Genomic DNA, 15,258 nt, shown 5'->3' with positions numbered 1-15,258 from the left:
TTGGTTTGACTATCTATCTCTTCATTTGCTATCTTTGCCTCCTCGACTCACACACTCATTCACGTCCTAGTCTCTTCCCCCCCTTGTGTTAGAGCATGTTTGTTGATGTCAGAGCAGGCAGTGCAGCCGATAGCACTCGAGAGCCATCGGAGCCTTGTCAAAATCCAGGATATTAGAAAAACAAGGCCTGGTAGAATAGTGTTCATTCCACTGGCACTTTTTCTTCCTTAGCCTTCACCCACCACTGTGGGCAGTTTAGCTCTGTTTTAGCTCTTGTGCCTTGACTGTAGATCAAGAACAATGTCTCCACTGCTAAGCAAAGCGTCCTGAGATCCATCTGCTTTGGCAGGGCTTCTCGCTCTCCTCTATGTGTTGGAACTGAAGAGGCTGCTTGTCACTTTGGCCATGAAATGGTAGCCAGCCCGCCAGTACGGAGGCAGCCTATCCTGGGCCATTTTGTTTATGGCTGGCAGTGATATATTGCAAGGGGACTCAGTGGGCGAAGGTGTAAATCTCCATCTCCTTACACTGGACATTAAAGTAAGCCATTGAACTTTATCTTCCTATGTCTTAGGTTCAATTTTCAAACAAACATTGCCATTAAACGCTTACCTTTTTTTAAAGTTCTCTTTGTTCCCAATGTTATTGCAAACTATATCGTACATTTCCCACTGTTTCATCAATAAACTATATAGGATTTAAACTGTTTCCTATTGAATTAACAGTATGCAAGGTTACAGTGTGCTCCTTAAAAAACGTATGTGTCAAGGTTGTAGACCAAAAGTATTTCTTTCTTTCTTTGCTTCATCTAATCAGTATTAATCAACTGTTGTCACATCAAAAAAAATGCTCTTGTTGTGTTTACCAGGTCACTAACAAGAGGGCCCCCTGGTCCGATACAAGTGTTTTTTGCAGTAGTTGCAGAAATTCCTTTGCGATTACAGCTCAACGTCCCTGAAATAATAATGTTGCTTTTCACAAGCTAATTGGATGCACCTCCACCCCAAATCGATCGTAACACCTACTATATACTTGGCTTAATATGTAACACCTGCCAACAGCATCTTTTTTTAATTAGGAATGTAACTTGTCAGGATGAATCAATACATCAGATAAAAATTATGAATTGTTATTAAAACTTTTTTTCATTTTTGAATCATCTATTGGACATTGGAAGGGATCCAAAAGAAGTACGAGTCTGGCTTGGTTCCCTTTTATTAAGCAGGGTATGAGGTATTCAGTGGTCCTTCTCTCAATCTATAACATTTGTGATTCTGACAGTCACTGTGTGAAGTGTAAAGTCTTCCTGAACATTCATATGTCGACGTACCATGCCACAGGCACACAGTTAGGCCTATTCTTTTTTTAAATAAGTTTAAAGAGCAACTTGCAGATTTTTTTTTTTTTACATTCATGCTTAAACTTGCTTGAAAATTACAATTAAAAAAGTGAATGCAGGATTTGATATGTTTTACGAGACATAAGGGCAGGAATTCAGAGGGAAAGGAGCAATTTTGAGCTCTGCTCTTAAAAATGGCTTTTTTAAGGTCATACGTCAAACGCGTCATATTACATCACAAAGGGGACACATCTCAGCTCTCTGACCGCGGGAATAGTTAGTAGTTGCATTGAGCAGTTGTGTTGAGCGGTTGTTTTTTAGTGAGCTGGTATTTTTCGGTAGTTTTACATTGTATTTCACCATTTGTAATCATGGTGCAGTATTGTGTTTGTGCAGGTTGCACAAATACCAGCCTGTCAGGACAAACGTTTATCAGGAAACCGTATAACATCTCTCTCCCACCCTCCCCCCCTTCCCTGCTCTCTCTCTCCCCTCCGGTACAGGCGTAGTGTGGATTTGCATTAGGTAACGCGAAATACGGCTGATACTTGCGCATTACTTTCTTTTATGGATCAGTATCAACAGTCCTGCCAGTAACGTTACTATATTATCAATGCTACTTTAGTTATAGCCTGATATATGATAGCTAACTTTACAATGTTGTGATGTGACGTTAGCTAACATTCTGTAGCTAACGCCGGTCACTCACGAAGATAGCTGCCCAGTTCTCCACTGGTTCTCCTCACACCACAGCTCAACTTCTCTCCGATGGCCGTTATTTCTTCTAATCCTTGGCTGCTCCTGGTCTCTTGGATGCCTAGCAGGCTCATAATTATAAGGTTGTGGTCCGTCATATGAATTCGATTATACATGTTCAACTTCTTCTGTGTCTTCTGTGTCGAAACTAGCATTGGGATCCATGTTTATTAATACGTTACACCGGCCGCTCTCCCCCTTGTTTCCCCTTTGTTACGCAGAGCTCTCAAGTCTCACGCATTTCACTCCAGTCACACGCTCACACGCCACACCTTGTATTTCTCACGCTGAGATTTCTTTCCAGGGTACCGCCCACCAAGTTGCGCCGCAATTTTGTAAACAAACTAGGCTTGTTTCAGACGCGTGCACATTCGCGATACAGAGGGCTTCATACTCCCCCCCCCCCCCCCCCCCCTCGTTGACATTCGTGGTACAGAGGGCTTCATGGGAACTTTGAGGGGAGCCAGAAGTTGGAGTACCAAACAGCGCTGCCAAAATCTCAATTGAGAGCCCTGGTTACGTCACACGCGGCAGGTCACGTGGGGAGGCTTTTTTGATGCGGAAGAAAAAATGTCTTACAAAAACGACGCCAGATGTCACTGTAGTGTATATTTATGTATATTTTTTTGAAAATCTAGTGTACACATCATTTTCCTACACCTTTATTCACAGGTGTCTTTAACCTGGAAGTTGCTCTTTAGGTAGAAACAAGTGGAAAGTGAATGTCAAGAAGTTAGCTGAGAGCTTTTTTTTTCTTTTTCTGAAAATATCAGTACTGCCTTCTGATCATCCATGGTTGTTTTGTGGAATAGCACCCTGGTAGACGTATAATGCTAATTCCAGACTGTGCTTCTCTTTTTTACTCCTTGTGCTATTATATCTTATTTTGCCATAACTATCTTTCAGTGAGCAGGTGTACTCAAATTTCATTTTTCCTTGCTTTTTGGACTAATCCATCTTTTTATTTTCTCCCTTCGCTTTCTTCTTCTACAGGTGACTCATCTCCCGTCGGTAAGTTGACTTCTTTCTATACCTATTCCCCTTGCATATTCTTAAATCGCCCCATTGCCATAGCAACTGAACAGTTATTCCCCATTTTTATCATACATTGTAAATAGGCTGGTGTGAACAATAACAGGAAGTCAACACACCACTAATAATTTATTTTAATTGAAGTTCGTGTTTAAAATGATAATTATGTATGCCTTTCCCCCATCTCTCATTTTCAATCTTAACGCATTGCTGTTATTTGATATTGCCCACTACATTACCTTGTTTTTCCTGCACTGATTTCCTGATATTTACTGTGAAATGACTTGATGCTGGGTCTGTGCTTTGTGAGTCTCATGGACTACATTACTTTCAAATATGAATTTTTAAGCAATTGAGTTGTCAGTTTTGATTATTATCAGGATTATCAATAGTTGTTCCTCTGTCATTTTCAAGTTCATGAAGTTTGAGAAAGTGACTCATGTATTGGCTGAGAATCAATGATTCAGAATAAGAGGTATTGATTTCAGTGAAAGCTTTCCATGAGCGTGGGGTTTCATGGTTTTCATTCTCCCATTATTTCTTCATCTGCCTCAGGGACTTTTAACTCAATACTTTCAACCTGTGTCGTTGAGTTCTACCCATTTTCACTACTATATGTGCATCGCTTGCTTTAGCTATCTCTTCCACATTAAACACAATTAAACAACTTTAAACTTATTACAACTTAGAGATAACAACAAAGCAATGGGCAAACTCCATTTCATCGTGTATGTTGTTGTGCTCCTGACCATTGAGTCATTTATTAAACACAAATAGTGGCTCTGTCTGTAAATATGCTGACACACATGTCACAGTACACTAGCTTTCCATCAGCATTTCATTTGGAATCATCATTGGTGGAAAGCAAGGGCCATAGGATTGAATATTGGGATGAAAGCAGAGATGGACAAACTAATGGGACGTTTCAAAACCTCACATAAACAATGAGACAATGAGATGGGTAGAGTTGAAAACTCCAGCTCGCAGCACTTTGTAGCAGCACTTTAGTGATGTGTCAGTGTTATCGCTCGCATCCTAATAATTAGCTTTGTCTCACTGCAGTACCTACTATGCATTATAAACAAGCAATAGCAATCAGCAGAATGTTTAGCACGCAATGAGACAGTCTTTTTCACACAGTCATGGTTAAAATAAATCAAAGCAATTCTACGATACATTTTTAAGCAAGTATCCTTGTCCTTATATATGTAAATCCTTTTTATTTGTTTGTGAGTTTGCTCGTCTAGCTTTGCCCAATGAGTGTTCGGTCCAGAGGTCTGATGTCGTCTGAATACTAATGTGGGATTATGACTGTCTGTGGCAGCTTGGAAACTAGGTGGGCTCTGCAGGGTTTGGTTAGGGACATGTTCACCCCTGGGATGCAGTGGAAATATGTTCAAATACCAGATCCATTTCTTACCACCCTGAAAACATTAAGATCCAGAGAGAAAGAGGAATACAAACAGTTTACAATTTGATCTGGGTGCAGGTGCACATTAAGTTTAATCTTTATTACGACCAGTGGGCAATAAGAGACAGATATTCAGTTTTTTTCTGAGTCTATTTGTTCATCAGTGTTCTAGCATGTTGACATGTGTGTGCATGTTATGTAGAAATTCAATTTTTTACCAGGAAATATATTTTTGCAAGTCTTCTTACATTTTCTAAGCAGTTCAGCACTTTATTTTATTGTTTGTTGTAAAACTTTGACAATGGGTCCTAAATATATGTGCTAAAAGTATAATATTTTCGATTTTCTACACAGTCTCTGTTTTTCTATTCACTGCCAGGGGTATGAGGCAAGTATTGCAGAGGTAATTGATGTCCCTTGGATGTAGAGGCAGGCAGGCACACTACAAACACAGATCCTTATCCTACTGCTGAATTCCATTCTGACTCCAAAAAATTGGCATTGGCAGAGGCATAGACATCTTTCTGTGCACATCTCTCGGTCTCTCTCAAAGCCTTGTTCTCTGCGGCTCAGATGATTAGTATCTCCCTTTCCCTTTTTTCTCCCTCCCTCCCTCCCTTGAATTCCAACCTCAGGCTAGACAGAGCCAGCCGAAGCCTCTTCAAGCTGATGCTGCTTTGGGATTGGTCTGATCACCACACATGGTACTAAGGATGCTCAGTGAACCACACATCTACAATTAGCATGAGTGAATAAGGGATTCAGGCTCTGTGTCTGGGGGTGGCACTTAATATAACACATTGTTCCTATAATATTCACACAAAACCAATAACATGTATAAATACCCTATTGTTTTTACATTTAGTCATAGTTATTTTTCTTACAACTCCCAAAGTCTAGCATTGCACAATGCACATTTATTCACAGTTGGAAATTCATTATGTAAAGTTGTTTTATTCCAGGCTAATACAGGCATGACAGAACAGCCCCACAGTGAACATGGAAACGGTTCATAACTGTCCTAATTTGATTTTAAAATGCTGCACTCTCAGGCAATTTTCCATTTGTTGGCAGCAACCTGGCTACCTAATTGAACAAGGCTTAAGCATCAGTCACAAATGTGAAAACCAAGACAATAAAACACTCTCTCTTTTCCCTGGAAACACAACCAGTACTTAAGTTATTTTCCCTGCCTGGTGATAAACACCACAGGCTCAAAAGAGCACAACAAAATGGCTGATCCACAATAATGCCAGTGGCCACATTTAAAGTGGTGCAAAAAAGTATTTAGTCAGCCACCAATTGTGCAAGTTCTCCCACTTAAAAAGATGAGAGAGGCCTGTAATTTTCATCCTAGGTATACCTCAACTATGAGAGACAAAATGAGAAAAAAAAATCCAGAAAATCACATTGTCTGCTTTTTAAAGACTTTATTTGCAAATGATGGTGGAAAATAAGTATTTGGTCAATAACAAAAGTTCATCTCAATACTTTGTTATTTACCCTTTGTTGGCAATGACAGAGGTCAAACGTTTTCTGTAAGTCTTCACAAGGTTTTCACACACTGTTGCTGGTATTTTGGCCCATTCCTCCATGCAGATCTCCTCAAGAGCAGTGATGTTTTGAGGCTGTCGCTGGGCCACACGGACTTTCAACTCCCTCCAAAGATTTTCTATGGGGTTGAGATCTGGAGACTGGCTAGGCCACTCCAGGACCTTGAAATGCTTCTTACGAAGCCACTCCTTCGTTGCCCGGGCGGTGTGTTTGGGATCATTGTCATGCTGAAAGACCCAGCCACGTTTCATCTTCAATGCCCTTGCTGATGGAAGGAGGTTTTCACTCAAAATCTCACGATACATGGCCCCATTCATTCTTTCCTTTACACGGATCACTCGTCCTGGTCCCTTTGCAGAAAAACAGCACCAAAGCAGGATGTTTCCACCCCCATGTTTCACAGTAGGTATGGTGTTCTTTGGATGCAATTCAGCATTCTTTCTCCTCCAAACAGGTCTAGTTGAGTTTTTACCAAAAAGTTATATTTTGGTTTCATCTGACCATATGACATTCTCCCAATCCTCTTCTGGATCATCTAAATGCTCTCTCTTTGAGTCCCTGGCAGCGTAGTGTGTTACTGATGGTAGCCTTTGTTAGTTTGGTCCCAGCTCTCTGCAGGTCATTAACTAGGTCCCCCCGTGTGGTTCTGGGATTTTTGCTCACCGTTCTTGTGATCATTTTGACCCCACGGGGTGAGATCTTGCGTGGAGCCTCAGATCGAGGGAGATTATCATTGGTCTTGTATGTCTTCCATTTTCTAATAATTGCTCCCACAGTTGATTTCTTCACACCAAGCTGCTTACCTATTGCAGATTCAGTCTTCCCAGCCTGGTGCAAGTCTACAATTTTGTTTCTAGTGTCCTTTGACAGCTCTTTGGTCTTGGCCATAGTGGAGTTTGGAGTGTGACTGTTTGAGGTTGTGGACAGGTGTCTTTTATACTGATAACGAGTTCAAACAGGTGCCATTAATACAGTTAACAAGTGGAGGACAGAGGAGGCTCTTAAAGAAGTTACAGGTCTGTGAGAGTCAGAAATATGGTTTGTTGGTAGGTGACCAAATACTTATCTTCCACCATTATTTGCAAATAAATTCTTTAAAAATCAGACAATGTAATTTTCTGGATTTTCTTCTTCTCATTTTGTCTCTCATAGTTGAGGTATACCTAGGATGAAAATTACAGGCCTCTCTCATCTTTTTAAGTGGGAGAACTTTCACAATTGGTGGCTGACTAAATACTTTTTTGCCCCACTGTACATACTAGAGTAGGGCGGTAATGAGATATCTACCTGAGATAATTACTACTCAAGGCATCCAGCTCTTACCTCCTACCGCAGGGAACCAGTTTAACTCACTGTAATTAAACGGCTACTCATTTGCTCCATTTGAGATGCCATTTATGCCTTTTTGTGCTCCACTGTGTCCTAACACAACCGTGGCTATAAATATAGGAAACTTGGACAAGCTAGATGAAAACATGGATATATAGATTAGAAAATGACACAGACTAGTAGAGGCAATCATTTTGTGTGTCCCTACTAATCTACTCACTCCTGGCATTGATATGCATCTCACATTTGAACTAGATCTGATTAACTGGATTACATGTTCTACTTATCGCAAAAGGTATATTTTCCTTATCAAAATGTTCTTCTTGTTGTGTACTTTTTTAAACACCTTTTTCTTGCTTGTTATTTATGAATATCCTGACTATTTAGATTTATTTTAGTTAGCTTTTAGGCAGTGTTTACTGTATTTCTTTCGGCAATTGTATGTTTTTGTTGTTGGTATAAAGTGGACTGGGAAATGAATACACAAAGTCTTCATTGTATTGTTGCCATTTATTTCTGGTTTGGATACAAAGGTTTTTAGGTCATTAACACGTAAATATTTAGACTCTAAAGTGTCAGAAAAGATGGTATAAAAAATACATTTCATGTTTGTCTCTCGCAGTATATAAAACTATAAAGGTCTGGCTCTATATGCAGTGAGACAATGGTGTGGCTTTGACATAAAATCATCAATCTTAATGACATAAAAATCTTGTAACTGCTCTGCTGACTTTCTACCCTTTTTTGGAGGGTTGAGGCATCCCTGACATGGCCATCACTCAAACCTACTGCTGTTATATGTTATCCTTGTCTTGTCGCAAACGAATAAATTAAACTGTAATATGTTGACTGCCGAGGAACTGCGGTGGATGTTACAAATGATGCCGTGCCGATAATGTGTGATCGTTGAGCTCAGTGTATTCAGATGAGAGACTACACACTTGGAATAAGAGATGAAGGGCACCGCGAGATCTACATTGGTTCCAGCGTGTGAAGATTAACGGCGTCGGCTTCCGTTAGCCTCAGAGTAATTGTTAAGACAGCGATGAACAGTCCATAGCTCTAATCCCTAAATCAAAGAGAAGTTGTGCAGACCACAAACATTCAGTTTTGATTTCCTTCACTCAAAAAAAACAAGACTTAATCTTTCCTTCCTTTCAGGGATCACAGCACAGAAGCTAGACTTACCTCTTGTATTTACTAATTAGCGAGAATGTGATTCAGGGTTCTTGAATTCACTTCCCACAGAACAGTACAAATAATGCAAGCTTTATGAAAGAAAAAGACAAAGATGGTATTTCTAAGGGATTCTTGAGATGTTTTAACATGCAGTAGGGTGTGAAATACAGCACACTGTGAGGTAAAAATGAGAGGAAGAAAATTGTCTCGGAGTGTGACTACAAAGATAGATGTGTGTGGAGAAGAGAAAAATATACAGAGATGAAAGTTTAAGGGAGAACAAAGCATGTTGAGTAGTGAGCATGGTTAAATATATATTATTTTTTGTGTGCATGCACTGTGCAAATGTACTCTAGGTAAGAGCTGTGGCATAATCCTGAGCAACACTATCAACAGACAAAGACTTGCATACAATTTATTCATCCAATTTGACCTGACAGCAAATTCCATTGTTTTATGAACACACATATGTCAATATCCCCTCATATTTCCTTCTTGGCTTCAATTCAAACAGTGTCCTTTGGTGTTTGTGTGGAGCCCAAGGCTGAGCGTCATTACGGTGCTCGGCAGGCTCATTGCAGATCTATTAGGTTGATTTGACTCCATGAGGTGGTAGAGAAAGCACTTGCTATGTGAGAAGAAAAAGGGCAGAGTAATGTGATTATATTACGGGAGCAGCAGGGTTGTTTGATAAGTACAGGGCCAGGCCACGGCTGTAGATGGGCCCCGGTGCCCTGTAGCTCCACAGTTTAGGAGCACATTCATTAACAGCCACAGATTATTACCAACAGCTTGTGCTGGGTACTGCCCAGGGTATAGGCATCACACACACACACACACACACACACACACACACACACACACACACACACACACACACACACACACACACACACACACACACACACACACACACACACACACACACACACACACACACACACACACACCATCATAAACATTCACATCTGTACACTGTCACTGTTCAAATTGAATGCATTGATTCTTTACTTTGATTACATTCATTCCTTGTTTGATGTATAAGATGCTGTGTGTGCACACTGCGAACAGGAGATAAGAAGCATCACCACACGAGGACCAATTTGCTTACTTTCTTAGTCGGAGAAACTTTATTCTCTCTTTTCTGGATCCTGCCAGTGTACACTTTGTTGTTGTTCATATCCCTAAGATCTATTTAGATGTCACTGTTGGTGGCAGAGCTATGAGTTCTTAGATGGGGAATATTACCAGACATGCTATATACTCCGCTTTTCTTCTGTCTCACTAAAACCCACCCTCTTGCATCCTCCAGATCCATACAACACATGGCTTTTTCTGTAGGAGAGGATTATTTTAGAGGAAAACACTTAAACCAGTTGTTAATGCGCTATGAAAGTATTTTTAAAGTATTCAATCAAACTTCAAATTCACATTGTTTATCAAAAGAATAAACTATGACATTATTATTATTCAGTAATGAAGCTAACCCTTATTGTAACTTCAACTTGAGGTGCTCCTATCAAGACTAGCGATTCACTTCCCACTGCGTACATGCCCTCATTCTCATTCTGTCTGAAATTCAATATTGTTTTTTGTCTCACACACTCAAACACCCACATGTAGACCAACACTTGGCTGTGTTGCCTCGGGGTCGTGACAGTGCTGCTGCGGTTCTGAGGAGGTGATGGCAGACAGTCAGCAGCAAAAAGCAGACACCAACCGACTGTGTGCACTAACCTGCAAACTGTACGCACTCTGAGGAGATACATGTGTCTGAGCAGAGAAATATCTCTAATGTTCAGCCTCATATACATGTGGTTTAATTGAGTCTTGTGATAATACTGTGACACGAAAGGTGTCAATGAATACAAATAGAACGATCTGAAGTGTGACAGGGAAGGCAGATAGTTGCGACGTGACTTTCTGGAAGTTTTGTCAGGCAGCTAACTTTATGTAAGACAGTGTTAGAATTACTCGAGGTACATACATAGCTCTGGCTGAGGAACATATTAAGCTATTAGCATGTTAAGACATTTTAGGTAATGAACATTTCCCAACGAGGGGGTGCAGTTCTTCCAAAGCTGGATAGTTAATATTTATGAAATGTGTTCAGATCTTCCAGGCGTATTCAAAGGATGGGTATATATTTAGTATACATGCTGTAACACTTAGACATACACTATTTACAGAAAAAGAGATCACATTTTTTTATAATTTGAATAGACTGAAGCATTCACATTGTCACGTTTAAAATCCTGCACCATGTCTGTCAGTCATCGTCGGCAGTGAGGGGGGAATGATGACTTGAGTCAAGACATGTACAAAGCATTTCACCAAAAAGAAGACATAGGTACATAAGATGATGAAACAATGGGAAAGCTTAAGAAAACACAAATAAAAATAACACACAAAAGCAAACAAAGGAAATAACAGCACCTTTTGATTGACAAACAAAGGATTTTATTGTAGACTACGGTAAATAGTAATACACATTCTTTTAAGTGTCAAGTGGAAAAAATATGTTTATTAGATTGCATCTTATCATTTATTTTTCATTTCCACTTTACTGTATCATACTTGGTTTGCTCTAGAAAACCTTTTTTCAACCTGGTGTGTAATGTGCGTGAACAGGTGACATGCTGATTATTTATTAATAGCATTTCATGTGTGAAAAACGTCTCATCCCAAGCCAGTCAGGCCACACAAAACTAAGGTACATTATTGTCTGTCTGGCTGTGGTATTAGCCGGTCTAAATGGATTTAACAGAAGTCTGTGAAATAATTGAGTATATAAATCACTGAAACTCTTTAATCTGTTTCTAGTGTCGATACTCGTGTCAATTGGGTGTGTGTGGGTGTGTTGTTTTTTGTATGGAAAGGGATAGCACAGCAATGAAAATAGTCCATGCATCATTATGACAAAACATTATTGCACATTTATTTCCTTCTTATTTCTTTATATTGACTTACCTACACTCATAGCATCAGATTAAAATCGCCATAGCCAGTTATCTGATCTGACCTGTGCAAATGTAAGAGCAAATAATGTCCTTTTCCACTGTACAGAGAGAAATTAAAAAACAGTATTTCTGTCACTTGAGGGGAACAATTGGAAGTCAGCATTGCAAACTAAAACACAGAAGTTGTGTAAATTGACGTATTAAGGATTAAAACTGGGTATAGTTGTAATCAGCATGTAAGGAAATAAACCAGCATGCATGGACACACACACACACACACACACGCACACGCACACGCACACGCACGCACACGCACACACACATATAGAGCATACATTATGCGTCCTGACGTATGTAAGACATTTGTAGACATATATAAAGACTTGAATTACAATTTAGGTAATAAGATTAGATATGCTTTATTTGATCTAAAATATTGATGTTTTTTCGTTGTGGTAGCCTGTGAAAACCATAACAAATAAGTGATTAAATGCTACAGTATTCAGCAAACACAACTGCAGAGCTGCAAACATTGCAAACAGACTAAGGTCTACAACACCCAGTTGTCTTTGTGTATTTGTGAATGAAGCGCCATCTCATGGTTAAATCCTGTAATTGAACAAATGGGGAAATTTGGCAACGCCGTCTGAGCAATTTGGCAACACCCCCAGCTACTGGGATCCGCTGGGTTTTCGCTTGGAATCCGCTGGGTGTAATCCTATCTGGAGTGCTACATCTGTATACACTATGGACGCCCACTAACACCTGCATCAACGCCTCTGTTCAGACACATACTAAAAAGGAAATGTGTTTTTACCAGATGGAATTATCTCAATGTAATCTATAGAGGAACTGTAAGTACTGTTTTACAGTCATTTAAGTTTTCCAGCAATCAGGCATGCAATGAACTGACATGAGGCAATATTATATATGTTCTGTCATGCCACACTAACAGATGTTCTGTCTTTAGTGCTCGCTGCTGGTTCCACTGCTTAGAATTTCATTACACACATTAGTGCAGCTTGTGTTTTCTGTGTGTATTTTCATTTAGGATACACATTGACATGGATATTGCTTATCAAATCATGGCATTTTTAACTAAGATAAATTGTTGCAGATTTTCCAGTGGAGTGTGTTTAATGACTCGTAAGTGTATATGTTATAACTCAGCCAGTCTGTTACAAAGCGTAGTGTATTGATGTAGTGACATTTTAGTCCTGCTGTTATTTTAAAGTAATTAGTTAACAACAGTGATGGCTGTGTGTTTGTCAGTTTAGTTACAACTCTCCAGCCTGGAGTCTACTTTAGGGAACCTTACACTTTTTTCACTATTTAAAGGTGTCCCAAACCAGGTTTTCAGAAGTGAAGCTGTTAATAAAGTTTCCTCCCTTTCAAAGTACTGACTGTCACCTTTCATGAGAAGACAATGGGTTAAACAAACAGCTTCAAATTCCACAACCTCATCAGGCAGTTTGATATCATATCTAATCCCATAAAGCAGCAGAAAGGAGCTCCACTGCCCCCAGTAGAGGGGCCAGGAGCCTAGTTGGTAGTGTGGCTGTGGCTGCTGCATCGCTGCTCTGTTGTTTTATGGTGGACGAGCTTGCGTTTGATAGCACCCTGGTTTCCTGGCTTGTGGTCTCAAACAGTGTGTAAATGTTTGCTGGATGGATGTTTGGATGTCGTTACCTGGCACAGGATTTTATTGCAGCCCCTCCCTTCTCTATATATCTCTCTATCAGAACCAGTACAAGAACAGACAACAGACCGAAAGAGATATACACCAGTCCCGCATTTACTGTTGATATCTTCTTAAAGCCTCAGTGTTGGCTACATTTACTTACATGCATGCACTTAGGAATTAGGTTACACATACTGTAAGGCACTGGGGAGCAATTATAAGTCTTGACTTTTAGAATTGGTGATTCATTTAAGTCATTTACCTTGCTCTTTGGATCCATCGTTATAGTTAAATCACAAAAAGACAAGCATCAGTTTTATCAAATATAACACCTCATACAACACGTTATTTTGCCACAGAGGAGAGTAAAAAGGGTGTTAGTTATTCTGACATTAAAGAACGGCCCCAGGCTGTGACAAAAAGTCAGAAGGTCAGGAGGTGGTATTATTTGCTAATGAGTTGACACAAATAGTTGACACAGATCCCCATGAACATTCTTCAGGGGAAAACTATATCAGTGCATCCCCGTCACCGTGTGCTCTTCCTCTGCAGTCCAGTGGTGTTGGTGTGGAGTAAAGCGTGCAGTGAGCTGGTACTTGGTGGTGATAAATGGGGGCCGGCAGACGCCGAGTGTTATCAGTGCTACTAAGACCTGCAAACTAGGAGAACACAGGGTTGGCTCTGGGGTAGGACACAGCCAGACTGTGGCTATGGTTGATATATCGCTGCAGAGTCACAATAGGATTCATGTTGTAAGGATCTCTGTGAACATGCTGAGAACAAGAGGGGAAATAGCTGCAAGAGTGTGTGTTTATGGAGAGAGGAAGAGAGAGATCTCATTTATGTCCGTATATGTGTACGTTAGAAGAGACCTCGTAGAAATTGATATGATATGAATCACATAAAATGTGGTGTACTTCATTGGGTGTAGTGCCAGGTGAAGTATATTCCTCTCTCCAGCTGATGATTGAGTTTGTATTAGAACCGCTGCCGTGTGTGTGTGTGTGTGTGTGTGTGTGTGTGTGTGTGTGTGTGTGTGTGTGTGTGTGTGTGTGTGTGTGTGTGTGTGTGTGTGTGTGTGTGTGTGTGTGTGTGTGTGTGTGTGTGTGTGTGTGTGTGTGTGTGTGTGTGTGTGTGTGTGTGTAAAGGATGCTCTTGTTAAAAAAAGGCATGCGGCTGTAAAACGGCCAACCAATTAATTCCAATCTGTTCCAGAGGGCAGATGACATCATAAAAGTGCGTCATCTTGCCAGAACCTATGATGCCCCCCCACACACATTCACAGACACATTTACACGTGCTATGACAGCTCCTTGTTTCTATAGACTGTCATTCGATCAAAACGCAAACAAATTGTAATTGTTCATCTCTTGCTAATGTCTGCCCATGCATTTGGAGTCAAGTGTCCCATTGAACAGAATGAAACGTCATTTTTAGTTTTACAAATAGAACATCAATTAAACACAATGTGCAACATCCAACCTACAGATCTCTTTTAGACGCGTTACTCTGTAAGCAAGCAACAATTTACAAAAGAGGGAATATATCAATGAACATATTTAAACATCTCACAATTGTGCTATCTTATTCTTTTTCATTTATTATTTCACCATCCCCATCTTCTTTTCCCTCTCATTTCACTTTAAAGCTTCCATTCTGTTGTCTGTGAGGTAATTAATGTAGACAGTTATGCAACACTTCTCTTTTCAGCCTCATTGTGTCCCTCCTCATTTTTTCTCGAGGCTTTTATGTCACTGCAGATCAAAAGGGCCATACTTAAAGAAATACATTTCATGCCAGTTTTTCAAAATCTACAAAGCCCGGGAGGTGTCATGGAGGGAAGAAAAAAACAACACTAATTTGTGCACTTGAGTTTTTAATTTGGGCTCTTGATTTCATAATCTTTGCGCATAGACTGATGTAATATTTAGCTTGCTGTGATACAGATGCTTTCAAGCTCTGTCTCTCTTTGCTCAAAGAAAGCTACAAAGCCGCTCTTCAATAAATCAATAAATAC

The 15,258-nt window shown here is 40.0% G+C and overlaps 1 protein-coding gene across 7 annotated transcripts in view; it reads left to right on the top strand.

Moving 5' to 3' along the window:
- Positions 1–15,258, top strand: part of nrxn2b (neurexin 2b) — a 667,491-nt gene that overhangs the window by 267,736 nt on the left and 384,497 nt on the right. For all 7 annotated transcript variants that reach the window (XM_079668270.1, XM_079668273.1, XM_079668275.1 and 4 more), the window contains one exon: positions 3,089–3,106. In XM_079668270.1, the coding sequence (XP_079524396.1) occupies positions 3,089–3,106 (18 nt within the window). The remainder of the gene's footprint in view (positions 1–3,088; positions 3,107–15,258) is intronic.

This window comes from Notothenia rossii, assembly GCF_949606895.1.
Source record: "Notothenia rossii genome assembly, chromosome: 3".
NCBI classification, from domain to species: Eukaryota; Metazoa; Chordata; class Actinopteri; order Perciformes; family Nototheniidae; genus Notothenia; species Notothenia rossii.
The sequence above is the reverse complement of the archived record's forward strand: the minus strand, read 5'-3'. Positions and strand labels throughout refer to the sequence as shown.